This window comes from Lolium perenne, chromosome 5 (assembly GCF_019359855.2).
Source record: "Lolium perenne isolate Kyuss_39 chromosome 5, Kyuss_2.0, whole genome shotgun sequence".
NCBI lineage: Eukaryota > Viridiplantae > Streptophyta > Magnoliopsida > Poales > Poaceae > Lolium > Lolium perenne.
Genome location: NC_067248.2, coordinates 253,939,389 through 253,957,114, shown reverse-complemented (window position 1 = coordinate 253,957,114; position 17,726 = coordinate 253,939,389). Strand labels below are relative to the sequence as shown.

The following is a 17,726-nucleotide window of genomic DNA, read 5'->3' as shown; positions in this document are numbered from 1 at the left end:
ACGCCGAGGAAGGCACGGCCTGATCTGGCGCAAAGGTTCAGCGAGCCACTGAATGAAGAGGGTCGTCCACGGAGGATGGAGTGGCGTCCCAAGCAAAAGAAAGCCGGTGATGAAACATCGGCTGGCACAAACATGGTGCTCGTCTTGCCGACAGAGCTTAATGCTCCACGATTATACGATGCTCTCAAGGTGGATGACAAAGAGGCGCATCAAGTCAGAGGTTGGGTTGGTTTTATCCAGCCTAACCAAGTAGCAAGATTAAACCAATGAGCAAACCGTGCGAGGCTGATCCTTGTGATCGGCCCCAAAAATTTTATGGAGGAACATTACAAAACCTTCATCGAGCAAGCAATGTGGAGGCCGATTCCCGCAACCGGCCAAAATTATCTTCTGCACATATTCTGTTTATGGTCAGCAACGATCTACTGGGCAGCGGCCACGTCGGCAGATGGAAGTCAGCATGAATCTTTGCGAAGACGACGTGCAAGTGCAATGCCCTGGCTTACCAAGAAAGCCGATCTCTGCAATCATTTGGCAGATTCGGCTCAGGGGGCATGTAGTCAGATGAACATGCGCAGATAAATATGTGCAGACTTGTGTGCAGTGGAACGTTGGGGGCCGATTAAGGAGAAAAATCGGCCAAAATAAAAAAAAAAATTTCGCACGAAGCAAAGCCGATGTGCGGCCATCGACTCTAGTACAGTTGAACGGGACCAAGACCTACTGGCTATGTGTTCAAGGGTTTACACGACGTCGATGTTCGTAGAAGAGAGCTGATCAACGACTTATGCACCCTCGCCGGTATTCTTGCCTTGATGAAGGCTCGGGGGCAGCTCGCCCTAGAGGTTCTTTAGAGAGCCGATTTTGATGGAATCGGCTGGCATTACGATTTGGAGGCTGATGGTGACACATGTGGTTAGCTCACGACTGTCCTCGCCTTGATGAAGACTCGGGGGGCAACGGACTACATCGAGATTGCATCGATTGATCCTGCGTTGTGATCCTCTCTAGAAGCAGTTCTGTTCACGAAAGAAGATTGCTGAAGCTATGGAGAGGAGTCAGGAAGGGAGGCCGTCGGCTTGTACAGGTTTTGGACTGTCCTGTCGCTGCACAGGATTGGATTCTCAAAATAGCCGATGAATAGTCATCGGCTAAGGGATTGGGGTTGCGAAAAAATATGGTCAGATACCAAATTGCAGCCTGAAATTGAGAAGTTCTTGGCCTTCGAGCTAATCAACATAAGAATCCAGCTTCATGGGCGGCCAAAAGGAGAAAAAAAAAATCGATACGTTGCTATCGGTCTTGACATGGCAGGAGGAAGGGATGAAATTGGGGCAGTTGAAAGATGAATCAAAAGAACAATTTCATTAAGTCAGAGGAGCGGCTTTACAAGAAAGAGCCGATAGCTCTCAAAAGAGGGATCTAGTGCCTAGCGCATTGCTACTGCTAGTCCTATTTCTACTAATCGTCGCTGTCCTCGTCATCACCGCCGTCGATGTCGTCGGCGCTGCTCCCGGGGAACTCTTCGTCGCCACTACCCCAGCCTGTGGCCGGAGCCTCTTCCTCCTCGTCATCATCATCGTCCTCGCTGTCCGCCCAGGAGCGGAAGCGCTTGGTTGGCGGGTACCCGGCGGAAGAGGAAGATTCATCTTCTTCCTCCTCTTCTTCTTCTTCGTCGTCATCCTCGCTGTCCGCCCACAGGCGGGAGCGTTTCTTCGGCGGGAGCTTGATGGAGGGGAAGGCCTTGGCCTTCGCTGCTTCTCCTTCTTTCTTCTCATCATCGGAGGGGAGGGGGTTCACTTCGGAAGAAGGTTTGTCCTCATTCTTCTTCGGCGAGAATGGGGGGAAAAGGTTTGAAAAGGAGGAGGAAGAGGAAGACATTGCTGAGGGAGAAGAGGGTTTTTTGGGTGCCGATAGCTGGAACAGAGGAAGGAGATGAAGAAAGCTAATCGATTGGCACAGTTAAATAATGAAGAGCCTGGTGGAAATTTACTGTCATTACAATTTCCAAGGAGATGACGCCAGGGCTATCGAATTTTGCAGAAGCTGAAAGGACAGGGCATAATGATGACGGAAGCTGCAAATGGCTCTGTCCTGCCACGACATGACCCTTCGAGAGGAAAATACAATGATTTTGGAAAAATTATTTCCAAAACCAGGGGGGCATGTGTTATCACCAGATTTTGGACAAATCCAGAGGTGGGCCATAAGAGAGATGGGCTTAGAGGACTACACGTGGAAGATCTCTGAAGCGGCCTTGCACGGAGAATTTGGGCTAGTTTGCCCGTGTATCTTTAATTATAGTAGGTCATATCTTAGATCAAGGTTTAGAATTTGTATCGCGCACGGTGGGATATTCCCACGTTAGAAAGTCCGCTGGACTATAAATATGTATCTAGGGTTTATGGAATAAACAACAACACAACGTTCACCCCAAAAACAAACCAATCTCGGCGCATCGCCAACTCCTTCGTCTCGAGGGTTTCAATCAGGTAAGCGACATGCTGCCTAGATCGCATCTTGCGATCTAGGCAGCACAAGCCCCACGTTGTTCATGCGTTGCCCGTACTGAAGCGTCTTTGATGGCGGGCAACGTAGTTATCATAGATGTGTTAGGGTTAGCATAGCTCTTCGTATAAACATGCTTACGTAGTGCAACCCTCGCATGTCTAGCCGCCCTCACGCCTATCTCAGGCGTGGGGGCGGCACCCTGCTTGTTCATCATCTAGTAGATCTGATCCGTTACGATTGCTCCTTGCTCCGCAAGGATTAGTTTAATATCTGCAATAGTTAGGCCTTACGAAGGGGGGGAGGATCCAGCGGCACGTAGGGTGGCGTTCGCAAGTCCTAAACAGGATGTTCCGATGATCAACATCACGTTGGTTGTGTGGCCTTGTTTAGGATCGGCTTACGAGCACCGTGCGTGGCCGCGAGGCCCAACCTGGAGTAGGATGATCCGATTATGCGGTGAAAACCCTAAATCGTCGTAGATCTCATTAGCTTTATCTTGATCAAGCAGGATCACCAGGTATTCGTGCACCCCGTACGGATCATGGGTGGATCGGCTCTTTGAGCCGATTCACAGGATAGCCTGAGAGCCGATCGAGGCTCTGATTTAATGTTTACGTGTATGCCATGCAGGAACTAAGCAAGGCATCCCCATCACCTTCCTGACCAGGTATAGGTCAGGTGGCACGCCCTTGCACTTCGCATCGCCGCGTGTGACCAGAAGAGCATTGCGGGCCGTCGCTCGGAGGGGTCTCAGCCAGCCGCAGCTCTAGGCTCTTCCCGGCTCTACCGTGTTGACAGGCCGCTGCCCGCCGGTGGGTTTTGGCGATCAACAATACCACGGTACGAGTAAAGAGTACTTGTCAGGAGACGAGGTTGAACAAGGTATAGAGTGATACCGAAGATCAAACCTCGGACAAGTAAAATATCGCATGACAAAGGGAATTGGTATCGTATGTGAATGGTTCATTCGATCACTAAAGTCATCGTTGAATATGTGGGAGCCATTATGGATCTCCAGATCCCGCTATTGGTTATTGGTCGGAGTGAGTACTCAACCATGTCCGCATAGTTCACGAACCGTAGGGTGACACACTTAAAGTTGGATGTTGAAATGGTAGAACTTGAATATGGAATGGAGTTCGAATATTTGTTCGGAGTCCCGGATGAGATCCCGGACATCACGAGGAGTTCCGGAATGGTCCGGAGAATAAGATTCATATATAGGAAGTCATATTCCAAGTTTGGAAATAATCCGGTGCATTTATGGCAGGTTCTAGAAGGTTCTAGAAAAGTCCGGAAGAAATCATCATGGAAAGTAGAGTCCCGGAGGGACTCCACCTTGCATGACCAGCCAACCCTAAAGGGGAGGAGTCCAAGGTGGACTCCTCTAGGGTGGCCGGCCAACCCCCCTCATGGAAAGGGGGAATCCCACCCCAAGTGGGATTCCCACCTTGGGTAGGTTTCCCTACATATGGGAGGTTTCATTGTTGGGGTCTTATTCGAAGACTTGGATACCAACACTTGGGGATTTCCACCTATATAATGAGGAGGAGAGGGAGGGGGCTGCCCACTCTTGGCTGCACCACCTAGGGCTGCCCTTGGCCGGCGCCCTAGCCTCCCCCTCTCTCCCCAAACCCTAGCGGTCTCTCTCCTCCACCACATCCCGCACGCTTAAGCGAAGCTCCGCCGGATTTCTCCACCACCACCGACACCACGCCGTCGTGCTGTCGGATTCAAGAGGAGCTACTACTTCCGCTGCCCGCTGGAACGGGGAGGTGGACGTTGTCTTCATCAACAACCGAACGTGTGACCGAGTACGGAGGTGCTGCCCGTTCGTGGCGCCGGAAGCGATCGTGATCAAGATCTTCTACGCGCTTTTGCAAGCGGCAACTGAACGTCTACCGCAGCAACAAGAGCCTCATCTTGTAGGCTTTGGAATCTCTTCAAGGGTGAGACTCGATACCCCCTCGTTGCTACCGTCTTCTAGATTGAATCTTGGCTTGGATTGCGTGTTCGCGGTAGGAAATTTTTTGTTTTCTATGCAACGTTATCCTACAGCACAGACGTTCAAGGAGAGGGTCATTAAGGAGGGCCCTTGGGAGGAAGGAGGTGATGCGGACAATATGTGGATGAAGATGGCGACCTGTATTCGTAAGGTGGCCTCAGAGGAGTTTGGAGTGTCCAGGGGAAGTAGAAGCAAAGTTAGGGATATCTGGTGGTGGAACCAGAAGGCTATTAAGGAGAAGAAGGATTGTTTCAGCCTGTACCTGGATAGGAGTGCAGACAACATGGAGAAGTACAAGATGGCAAAGAAGGCCGCAAAGCGAGCTGTGAGTGAAGCAAGGGGTCAAGCGTATGAGGACCTCTACCAGCGGTTAGGCACGAAGGAAGGCGAAAAGGACATCTATAGGATGGCCAAGATCCGAGAGAGGAAGACGAGGGATGTTGACCAAGTCAAATGCATCAAGGACGGAGCTGACCAACTCCTAATGAAGGACAAGGAGATTAAGCATAGATGGCGGGAGTTCTTCGACGGGTTGTTCAATGGGGAGACTAAGATCTATATCATTGAACTGGACAACTCCTTTGATGATACCAGTAGGTGTTTTGTGCGGCGAATCCAGGAGTCTGAGGTCAAGGAGGCGTTGAAAAGGATGAAGGGAGGCAAGGCAATGGGCCCTGATTGTATCCCCATTGAGGTGTGGAGAGGCCTCGGAGATATAGCGATAATATGGCTAACTAAGCTCTTCAACTCCATTTTTCGGGCAAACAAGATGCCAGAAGAATGGAGACGCGGTATATTAGTACCAATCTTCAAGAACAAAGTGGATGTTCAGAGTTGTACTAACTACCGTGGAATTAAGCTTATGAGCCATACAATGAAGCTATGGGAGAGAGTCATTGAGCACCGTTTAAGACGAATGACAAGCGTGACCAAAAATCAGTTTGGTTTCATGCCTGGGAGGTCGACCATGGAAGCCATCTTCTTGGTACAACAACTCATGGAGAGATACAAGGAGCAAAAGAAGGACATGCATATGGTGTTCGTTAACTTGGAGAAGGACTACGATAAGATACCGCGACATGTCATGTGGTGGTCCTTGGAGAAACATAAAGTCCCAGCAAAGTACATTACCCTCATCAAGGACATGTACGATAATGTTGTGACAAGTGTTCGAACAAGAGATGGCGATACCGATAACTTCCCGATTAAAATAGGACTACACCAGGGGTCATCTTTGAGCCCTTATCTATTTGATTTGGTGATGGATGAAGTCACAAGGGATATACAAGGAGATATCCCATGGTGTATGCTCTTTGCGGATGATGTGGTCCTAATCGATGATAGTCGAACGGGGGTCAATAGGAAGTTAGAACTATGGAGACAAACCTTGGAATTGAAAGGTTTTAGAATTAGTAGAACTAAAACTGAGTACATGATGTGCGGTTTTAGTACTACTAGGCACGAGGAGTAGGAGGTTAGCCTGTATGGGCAGGTGGTGCCTCAGAAGGATACCTTTCGATATTTGGGGTCAATCCTGCACAAAGATGGGGATATTGATGAAGATGTTAACCACCGGATCAAAACCGGATGGATGAAGTGGCACCAAGCTTCTGGCATTCTTTGTGATAAGAGAGAGCCACAAAAGCTCAAAGGCAACTTCTATAGGACGGCGGTTCGACCCGCAATGTTGTATGGCGCTGAGTGTTGACCGACTAAAAGGCGGAATGTTCAGCAGTTAGGTGTGGCGGAGATGCGCATGTTAAGATGGATGTGTGGCCACACGAGGAAGGACCTAGTCCGGAATGATGATATACGAGATAGAGTTGGGGTAGCACCGATTGCAGAGAAGCTTGTCCAACATCGTCTAAAATGGTTTGGGCATATTCATTGCAGGCCTCCAGAAGCTCCAGTACGTAGTGGACAGCTAAAGCGTGTTGATAATGTCAAGAGAGGACGGGGTAGACCACAGTTGACATGAGATGAGTCCGTAAAGACCCCTCTGAAGGACTGGAGTATCACCAAAGAACTAGCCATGGAAAGAGCCGCGTGGAAGCTTGCTATCCATGTGCCAGAACCATGAGTTTGTTACGAGATCTTATGGGTTTCACCTCTAGCCTACCCCAACTTATTTGGGAATAAAAACTTTGTTGTCGTTGTTGTTCGTTGCAGAATTTTTGGAACTCCTCCTGCAGGATGGAGTACAGGTAAGACTTCAACAGATTTTGCATTAATACAGCGCTAGCCAATGCAATAAATAAAGAAATAGAATAACGTCATCTTGTTCAGCAAACATAATTATATTAGCTTCATATAGTTCAGCTGCATATGCCAACAAAACTATATGTCCAAGTCTGCTCGAGATATCATGATCAAGCACGTGGAAAGGGCAAGTTCAGTATTAGCATATATCAATGAATCTTCCAGTGCCATATCTTCTCTTTCTTAATAGTTGGCCCCATTTTGCTGGTCTCACAACGAGCCACGTCACCTTCTATTCGCCACCCAGGTCCGCGCGTTCCACTTGCCCATGACTTCTTCGTGCAACTCAGCGTCAGTTTTGATACATCTGTTTGTTTCCTTTTTCATAGCGTGTTCGGTTTCCATTGCGTACGGTAACGGGGCAGCGTATTATTTCAGCCAATATGGAGTCCATAACTATAGCCTTTATTGTGCTCAGCCCATTAGTGCTTATATATATTTTTACATCCCCTTTTGGAATCAAGTGCCATCGTACAACCATGGTTTCAGCTACTACTAGAAACGGTTGTATATTGAAAACTGATGGAGCCATGAAGGCATACGAGAAGTTAGGGCAGATTTCAGTGGTTTTACGTCTGTACTTTAACTCAAGAAACGGTGGTGCCACATCTCTTCATCTCCTCCAGGGGATCTCAGCCAAGATATTGATGGATGCATTGGAGACATGCAGTCAGCGACCTTTTAAGTAGCTCGCCTCCTTAGGTTTGAACCCTATAAATTAAACACCGTCATTAGATGGTAGCAGTATCTTCCGCTCACTTCCTATTCAGAGGCGCACCACCGGCTACGCTTGCTTTTTTTCTTGAATTCCCTCCCATCCAGTCATCGCTATGCAAGATCCTGACAAGCTCAGCCAGAGCCTTCACCACTCCTCGGCCACAGGTAGGAACAAGAAAAAAATCTTGCGACAACGGTGCCATATCAGCTCCTCTTTAGATATATTCTAAGAAAAGTTCGTTTCTGGATTCTCATATTTCCAATCCGCCGTAATTATATGTAGATCGATAGGGGATGGAGAGGAACTATTTCAGGATTGTTGGAACTTAGGAGTATGGGCATGCAGGCGAGTACATCTCCCCTTTGTTCCTGTGGCAACAGTGCTAAGTATTGGGTTGATCACAAAGTGTTATTTCACAAGACGTGGATATATAAATATAATTACCCCATCATCTTCGTTGAAGTTTGTTTGCAGTTCCATTTTGTTTAATATATACTTGCAGGTGTCTCCATAGAGCAATTTTATTTCTATATTAGCTCATGCTTCTACTAAGCCCTTCGCTTCTGTAATTTTTTAAAAAAAAACTAAGGAGTGCATTGCCTCCTAGCTAAGTTAGTTATATTGTTGCTTATATAAACCAATCGCTAGATTGGTCAGCTTCTGTTGTATTAATCCAGGCTTATCCAATGAATGTCTGTATAAGGACTATCTCTTTCGGCCGTTTTAGTTTGCTCCCGTACCATGCCAAATCCTTCATGTATTGCTTGAGATGCATTATTTACTGTTGAAGATTGTAAAATTCAGTCTGCAATACATACCTTTGTACGAATGCTGGATATTTACATATGACAAAACGAATTAATTGCTACACATTTCAGAAATTGTTGTTCACATATGTTGCAACTTCACAGTTCTCCTTCTCAGCAAGTTCTCGGTTTTCAGCTCCTGAACAAATTCGCAAACTGTAGATATGCAAATCATTCAGAAAACAACCGATTCAGATTTTTTCATTATTTTCATTAATTGTTTTTCATGCATCAAAAAATGTTTGCCGGCAAATATTCCGCAGCAACGCGCGGGGTATTCATCTAGTAGTCAATAATAGCTCATCGCTCTTTTTAACCTCTGAAATGGTGTTTGAGCATTGTCCTCAAATAAAAAATGTTTGAGCAGGCCCAAAGGCACACATACAGCTGAATGAATAGGACATGTGTGCGAGTAATTCAGCGGCCTGCAGGTAATACATCAGATATGCAGGGCAATGGAGTACCTTTCGAGGTTTCCGTGCCTCCCCGCCGGCCGCCGCCGCAGTCGCCATCGGCGGCAAGTTTCCGGCGAGGCAGTAGAGGCCCCAGAAGCGCGAGTGTTCAAATCCCCTCTTTTCTTCTCGGCTTGTCCATTCCAGAAACACCCTCCATTTTTGAAGAAATTACCGCCAACTGCCACCGCGTGCCAGCCTGACCCCAGGCCGCTCGCACGAGTTCGCAGGCACATGGTCTCTCTACTGTACTACCAAACGCAACAGCCAAACGGCTAGGGTATTCACCCCCGCCGCCGTCTCCCGCCGTCGCCGCCATTTCTCGCCCATCCCCCGGCCACGTCCTCCACCGCCGGCCACGTCTACCGAGCACCTCCACCAGCAGATCGCCGCCGCCGCCGCCGAGCTCGACCTCGGGCCCCGCCTCGCCGCAGTCCAGATCGCCGCCGAGCAGCTTCCGGATTCAAACCAAGGATCGGGCCCCTGGGGCCCCGCCCAGGGTGCGCGCCCCTACCGCCCGGGCCGTCGCTGGATGGATCTGAACCTCTACCTGGGCCTACCTCCCTTGCCGCGGCCTCCAGGCCGGCTGGGCGCAGCCATGGATTGCCCGGCGCCGGCGCCCAGCCCCGTTCCAAGGCCGGACGACGAGCCAGCGGCAGGATCGCCTGCACCAGGATCGCCGCCGCCGCTGCCGCTTCCCGCGGCATACTCGCCGCCGTCCAACGCGCTCTCCACGCCGGAGATGCCGCCGATCGACCCCATCCTCGTCGACTGGCTCGACGGCCCGAGCACAGACGACAGCGAGGATTACGCTGGTGACCCCGCCGTGCCTACCGATTTGTCCTCGGATGATGATGGCCTCGGTACGGGCAGCGAAGACGCTCTCGATGCTGGTCAACCGGCTCTGCCTTCTGACGCATCCTCCTCGGACGATGATGGCCTGAGCACGGACAGCGAGTACTACGTGCTGCTGCCGGATTTGGTCATTCCGGAGATTTCGACAGAGGATGATGAGCCAGCGGGATTGCTGGCGGCACAAGAGGAGGTGATGCCGCTGGACGAGGTGGCGGATACATGGGGGGTAGATTTTCCCATGATCTTTGCTCAGTCTGATGGCCTGAGCACGGACAGCGAAGAGGCTCTTGGTTCACCGGCTGTGGGGTTCGATGCATCGTCACATGATGCTAATGCCTCTCCACCACCGCCGCAGCAACTGCCCCTTGCTGGGTTGGAAGGAGTCCGCCTTGAGTGGGTGGAAAGGCTCTCACGCCCTGATCGGGCCGCCAGAGCGGAGATGGTCAGCACGAGGCAGTCTGTCGGGGGTGCGATTGAGGACACGACGCATGAGCTCCGCCTGCAGAGGGTGATCCAGGTGAGTGAGCAGCACCACATTGTGCGGGCAGGGCCAGCGAGCCGCAACCAGCGGGCGACCAGTCCGGATGCCGAAAGGCTGGCGCAGGCCATCCAGCGGTCGCATAACTCTCTGGATGCATCGAGGCGGCAGAACCTCGATGCGAATGGCAAGGTGGGAGGAAAGGGTGCTGTCAGGAACGATGGGAACTACTGCGGATGCGACGCCAGTTTCGAGTGCAATATCTGTCTTGATGCAGCTATAGAGCCCGTGGTTACACCGTGTGGCCACCTCTTCTGCTGGCCATGCTTGTATCAGTGGCTCCATGCACATTCAACCCACTCTGAGTGCCCTGTCTGCAAGGGGGAGGTACTCGAAGTAAACGTCACGCCGATTTATGGAAGAGGAGGCGGCGAACGGGATGCTTCCAGCAGTGATGTCCCTCCCAGACCGAGCGCCAACAGGAGTGAGAGCTTGAGGCAGGAGCTGCAGATGCCAGATTCGATAGGCATTGCGAGCATGGTGAGGCAGTTGATAGAAAACCGGGATCAGTTGGGAGGCCAGGCAGCTCCACCTGTAGGCGATGTTGAGGTGGCCGTGCTTTCTGAAGGCGGGACAAGGGTTACCAGGACTGTGCGTCGGAGAGCTTCACCTAGTCTTGCTTCACCCACCCCATTAATAATGCGGCATGTGCGCCGCAACGCTGCCCCTGAGAGTGGCAATCGGGTCCAACTGCCGTCTTCTAATTCTGATAGTGCTGCAACAGCACTTCCTCAGCAGTCGTCGTCTGTGGAGCAGGCGTCGACATCTAGCACGGTGGCTGTTATAGTGGGGCAGGCAGCCCAAAGTAGGAGGTCCAGGCTGCCTTTGGAGTCCACAACCACAAGAAGAACCAGGAGGAGACAGCAGCACTAGGTATAAATGATGCCCACCATTTTGTCCAATAAAAACCTATGTATCAAGCCCTGTTGTTACCATGGTTAGCTCCAAAGATATGTCAAGATTATGTATGGTTAGGACCGTAGGAATGTGTATATTCTGCTTTGCTCATGTATGTACCCTCCTTCATGGGAAAAGAAATCGAACTCAGTTTCGGTATCTTTGTTACCATGTATGCGGGCATAAATATCCCAAGTGTTGTGTCTGTTTGTTTACGGTGTAGTACTGAGTGTTGTCACTGTACTGTGTATACCCTTGTGTTTCATGGTACTGAAGCTCAAAATTTGGAGGTGTGCATTCACTTGCTCACCTGTTAGACTGAGGAAGATAAGCAACAGATGGACTGTTCTTTCCTATTTCAAGGGTTTCCTCTTGCCTTAATCAATCAATCCAGTGTCAACTGATACTATGTCGCCATGCAGATGTCGGATGAATCTCTTTCTTTTTCCTTGTCATCTGAAATGTTACCAGGAACCGGCCTCTTTTGTTTGCCACTGCCCACAATCAAGTTCGTTTGAGCAGGTATGTCATTTACATTTCTCAGGATTATCATTTGATTGCTCATCATATATCATTGATACAAACTAAAGAATCAGCATTGGCAATGCTACTATTCAGGGTCAGGGAAGTGTCAACAGTGTGTGCCATTATGTTTCCTGATACTGAAGCTGAGAATTTTGAGGTGTGGCAATCAGGTCCAACTGCCGTCTTCTAATTCTGATAATGCTGCAACAACAGTTCCTCAGCAGTCGTCGTCTGTGGAGCAGGCGTCGACATCTAGTACGGTGGCTGTTATAGTGGGGCAAGCAGCCCAAAGTAGGAGGTCCAGGCTGCCTTCGGAGTCCACAACCACAAGAAGAACGAGGAGGAGGCAGCAGCACTAGGTATATGTGGTGCCTGCCATTTTGTCCAATAAAATCATGAATCATGCCCTGTTTTTACCATGGTTAGCTCCAAACATGTCAACAATATGTAAGGTAGGGCAGTAGGAATGTGTATATTCTGCTTTGCTCATGTATGTACCTTCTTCCTGGGAAAAGGAATTGAACACAGTTTCGATATCTTTGTTACCATGTATGCGGGAATAAATTTCCCAAGTGTTGTGTCTGTTTGTTTACGGTGTAGTATTGAGTGTTGTCACTGTACTGTGTATGCCCTTGTGTTTGACGGTACTGAAGCTCAAAATTTGGAGGTGTGCATTCATTTGCTCACCTGTTAAGACTGATGAAGGTAAGCAACAAATGAACCGTTCTTTCCTATTTCAAGGGTTTTCTCTTGCCTTAATGAATCAATCTTGTGTCAATTGAGTCTATGGCGCCATCCAGATGTCGGATGAATCTCTTTCTTTTTTCCTTGCCATCTGAAATGTTACCAGGAACCAGTCTCTTCTGTTTGCCACAGCCCACAATCAAGTTCGTTTGAGCAGGTGAATGTATCTCATTTACATTTTGAGGAGCCATTATGTTTCCTGATACTAAAGCTGATAATTTTGAGGTGTGCTCAGCAAACAGTTTTTGTACTGCCAAGACCGGCGTCCATATTTTGGACGAATCTCTTGATTTTTATTTCCTTGCGATCTGAAATGCTAGTCCAATATGAATGAATGGCAGCAAAGTTTGCAGAGGTCCTAGGCAAAATTCCAGCACAGATATCATAAATAAAAATAGGGTTCAAAATTTCTAAAAAAATGGTACTTAGTTTAGAAGAATTTCACTAGATGGTTAGTTCCAAAAATTAATCTAGAAATTCATGTAAAGCACACAATCAGAAGAGAAATACTGCTTTCCGGCACTTATTAGTTTGTTAGTGCCAAAAAAATATTCAATTTATATACTCAAAGAAATTATTAGCCAATTGAACTTCTAATGCAATAAATAATAGATAAACCCCATCTCCGAACACACGACGAGCATGATATGTTTGTTTTGTTTTGAACGGCTGGAAGCATCCACGGTCATCATAGAGAACCAGACACAATTAGGAATGGAGAATCTTAGACTAGCTAGGAATGGAGCATCTTAGACTAGAAAAACACTACTATACGGCTCTGGTCCGTCAACTTAAAACTGTCGACTTAGAAGACATCTCTGTCCGAGTTCGGGAGAAAATAATATAGCCGGCCTTTAGAACTGAGTCAAAGTTTTCACTGCAGAATTTTGTTCTTTTTTTTGGAGATGCAAGTCTGTGGGTGTGACTCACACCGTGTGTACATTTGTTCTTAAACCCCTGGAGTTCAACAGGCAATTTCACACCTCGAGCTCACACACCACCACCCGGCACAAGCGCGGCCGCTGCGTTCTGCTCAGGACACTGGAGGTGCGTCATTCTCTCCATCTCCTTCATCTATGCATTCTCGCGTGTGTGCGTCTTGCTGCCAGACTTCTGGGGAGTGCTTCGATCAGTTAATTTACGTGAGATCACTTGGCGTATGCAGTCATCGTATCATACAGCCGGAGCACGCATTAAGATCATGGCGCATTCCACGGCGCCCCCGCAGCTACATCGCTTGGTTCTCTCGTTTGTCCTGCTTCTACTCCTTATTTCCAGGCACGCTGACAGCCGAGGCGCTTCGCTGAGAGATCAAGCCGCGGCGCTCCTCCACTGGAAATCATCACTCAACTTCTCCTCCAAGCACCAGCTGGGAACCTGGAGAGACGACGGCATGTATCCGTGCAACTGGACCGGCATCACCTGCGGAGACACTCGGTCAAGCGGAGGAACCACGGTGAAGGTCATAAGAGAGCTTATCCTTGCTGGTGCCGGCATCGCAGGACAACTTCACACCCTCAGATTTCAATCACTCACATACCTCGTCAATCTCGACCTCAGCGATAACTATGGTCTCTCTGGCACCATCCCTCCTAGCATCGGCTCTCTTTCCATGCTTTCCAGCCTCAACTTCTCCGGTGATCAGCTCAGTGGGCACATACCTGTATCATTTTTCAACCTTGGGAGGCTCACATACATGGACCTCTCAAGCAATAATATCACTGGCCAAATCCCTCTTGCCTTGGGAAATCTCTCAAGACTTGCCATTCTTTATCTGGATGGGAATAGGCTCTCAGGTACCATTCCATGGCAACTCGGACACCTTCAGAACATGAGGGAGCTGGATTTGTCCTTGAATATTCTTTCTGGCGCAATACCTTCCGCCATTGCTAACCTGACAAACCTCAACTTTCTAGACCTTTCTGCTAATGGTCTGTCGGGACCTATACCTAAAGTGCTAGGAGATATCCACACCCTGCAAGTAATATCCTTGTCGGTAAACAACCTGACTGGCACAATTCCGCCATCCCTTGGAAACCTCACAATGATGAAAATAATGGTCTTATATCGGAATCAGCTCACTGGTCCGATCCCGGTAGAGCTTGGGATGCTCTCGAGCTTGACTAAGTTGGACTTTTCACATAATCATTTGACGGGTCCTATTCCTTCAAGTATTGCTGGAAATCTTACTTCAGTGTCCCATTTTTTACTTTGGAGTAACCTCATAACTGGATCAATCCCTCATGGGTTTGGAAATCTTGTGAATCTGGAAATCCTCGACATTTCGATGAATTTCATAGTTGGATCAGTGCCGACAAGTATTGGGAACATGTCTTCACTCAGGGATATACACATAGGAAGTAATAATCTCTCTGGGGAACTGCCGTCTGACTTTGGAAACTTGGAAAATTTGGAATATCTTGCAGCCTATAAAAATCAGCTGTCTGGCATAATCCCTCAGAGTTTTGGAAATTTGGTTAATATGATAGAAATGCGACTATTTTCCAATCAAATCTCTGGCTCTTTGCCTTCATCGCTCTCCAACCTTACCAATTTGGTCAGCATTCAACTGTCTAATAACCAGCTAATAGGACACTTGCCAGAGTTGTGCCAAAGTAAAAAGCTACAAAGTTTAATACTTCATTACAACAATCTGGATGGTCATGTCCCAAAAGGCTTGAGGGATTGCAGCTCACTAATATCCCTCGCAATTAGCGGTAATCAGATTGAGGGAGACATAACTGAAGCCTTTGGGGTGTATCCACATCTCACAAAAATTAGTTTGTATTCAAACAGGTTCATAGGTCGGCTCTCACCTAACTGGGGCGCATGTCAAAACTTGACCTGGATTGATTTTTCCAACAACATGATAGAAGGCAATATACCTTCTGAGATTTGGGAGCTAAAATATCTTGCAAAGCTTAATCTGGATAACAATAAGTTGACCGGTGAGATACCACGGGAAATTGGAAAGTTAATCAGCCTATACTGGATGGACTTAACAAACAATCAACTATCTGGCCAAATCCCTAAACAGATAGGCCAACTTGGCAATCTTGAGCTTCTTAGTTTGTCAAGCAACCTGTTGAGTGGTAAAATACCAGAAGACATCGGAAATTGTTTGAAACTACAATTACTACGGATGAATAACAACAGTCTTAGTGGAAGTCTTCCTCGTAATTTGGGTCATTTAGCTTCCCTACAAAGAATGCTTGATCTTAGTATGAACAATCTCACTGGACCAATACCATTGGAACTTAGCAAGCTAGAGCTGTTGATGTTTGTGAATTTCTCACACAATCAATTTAGTGGTGCAATCCCTATCTCGATTGCAAGCATGAAAAGCCTATCTGTATTTGATGTATCAGACAACTTCCTAGAAGGCTCCGTCCCAAAAGGGATCCACAATGCATCAGTCGAATGGTTTCTCCACAACAAAGGCCTTTGTGGAGATCTTGTTGGTCTGCCTCCTTGTGACCTCCCACCTGCGACTCATAACATAAAGCGTATAAAAATAATACTATCAATCGGCGTTCCCATGTTTGCCGCTACTATTTCAATAGTATCAGCTGTAATTGCTTTTTTCATTTGCCGCAAGAAAGTATCTCAAAATACTGATGACGTGAGAAAAAGGGATGTATTTTCTGTATGGAGCTTTGATGGTAGAATGGCATTTGAGGATATTATCAATGGAACTGAAAATTTTGATGACAAGCATTGCATTGGAGAGGGGTCATACGGTAGTGTTTATAAAGCAGAACTTCAAGATGAACAAGTGGTTGCGGTAAAGAAACTCCATGCAGGAAATGAACAGGTGCATGATGAAGAAATATTCCAGCATGAGATTGAAATGTTAACAAAAATTCGACAACGCAGCATCGTCAAGCTGTATGGATATTGTTCTCATCCACGGTACCGGTTCCTTGTATGCCAGTTTATAGAGAGAGGAAATCTAGCTTCTATCTTAAGCAATGAAGAACTGGCAATCCAGTTCCACTGGCAAAGAAGGACAACTCTCATAAAAGATGTAGCTCAAGCTATTGCTTACCTCCATCATGATATTCACCCACTGATAATTCATCGAGACATCACAAGCAAAAATATCTTACTAGATGCTGATTACAAAGCATTTGTCTCGGATTTCGGTATTGCAAGAATGTTAAAACCGGATTCATCGAATTGGAGTGCACTAGCGGGGACGTATGGCTATATAGCACCTGGTAAGTTTTTTCAGTACAATACTATATTCTCTAATAAAATGTTTTAAATAGGAATGAGCTGCACTGATGCATGTTTCTAATTCTTATGTTCCTATGGTGCATCCAGAATTTGCGTACACATCTGTAGTTACGGAGAAATGTGATGTATATAGCTTTGGTGTTGTGGTGCTTGAGGTGTTAATGGGGAAACATCCAGGAGATGTGCAAAATTTTATTTATTCGTTGGGTGACCAATTTCTCCTAGAAGAAATTTTGGATAAACAACTTCCACAACCCGAAGGTGGTGAAGCAAATGACGTGAAGCGGTGCATCTCTATGGCATTTGAGTGCCTGCTTCCTTCACCTAAAGAAAGGCCAACTATGCAGAAAGTTTATCGTGATCTTATTTTCTAAATTTACGTGTTATATTCTTGGAAATGTACTGTTCTAAGCTTCTTTAGTTCGGAATAAACTTAGGCTGCCTCTCTGTCCAAGCATATGCAAACCAAATAACTAATACCATTTCTGTTGGCCACCATAGATTATGTGGGTCGCTAATTGTACACTATAGAATTATTCACTAGTGATCATTCGGGTCATTCATCAAGCTCATGATTATATTTTGGAAGGAGGCTTGAAAATGATGATAACTGGCTCATATATGTTCTGCTATCTGAAATTTTGTTATCTCCTAATTTTCCTTCATGATTACCACTTCCATCTATTGATTATCTCTAAAAAATAGATCAAGATAAGTAATCTCTTCAAGAACAGAAATTCTAACATGCAGTTGGTCACGTATGGTCAATAATTTTTATCTTTAAGACAGATATAGAAATCAAATGCCAAGTTGAATTGGTTAAGTACATTCGAACTGTTGAAAGAAGAAATACTACTATTCGGATGAAGCTCAACGTAGGTAGTGATGAATCACACATGGGTACATAGCAAGCCGGTGGAGATGTAGCGGATTGGAAGAAAATAAGATTTTTTTAGGAAATAGGGAAGCCTAGCCTCTGCATCAATCAATGACACGGCTTTTATTTAGATTTTATTCAATAAAGATTTGCTAAGAGCATACATCAAAAAACCCGAAGTCACCACACAACATCTAGAAAGCCGGCAATGGGTTAAGTAACATATCGTCAGGGCCTCATGCCCTAAAACACAAAGAACGACCCACCAGCTAATTACCGGGGGCATCACTGAATTGCCCT

General features: G+C 47.1%; 3 protein-coding genes across 3 annotated transcripts in view; all 3 read left to right on the top strand.

Annotated features, from left to right (window-relative positions):
* LOC127302745 (uncharacterized) overlaps positions 1-17,726 on the top strand; it is a 146,720-nt gene that overhangs the window by 12,042 nt on the left and 116,952 nt on the right. The window lies entirely within an intron of this gene.
* On the top strand, positions 4,647-12,138 carry LOC127302749 (uncharacterized). The gene is made up of 3 exons (XM_071821156.1): positions 4,647-5,638; positions 9,019-11,017; positions 11,464-12,138. Exons 1-2 carry the CDS (start codon positions 4,647-4,649, stop codon positions 11,015-11,017), a joined length of 2,991 nt encoding a protein of 996 aa, XP_071677257.1. The 3' UTR covers positions 11,464-12,138.
* Positions 13,512-16,923, top strand: LOC127304343 (uncharacterized). The gene is made up of 3 exons (XM_051335031.1): positions 13,512-16,328; positions 16,377-16,530; positions 16,637-16,923. Exons 1-3 carry the CDS (start codon positions 13,512-13,514, stop codon positions 16,921-16,923), a joined length of 3,258 nt encoding a protein of 1,085 aa, XP_051190991.1.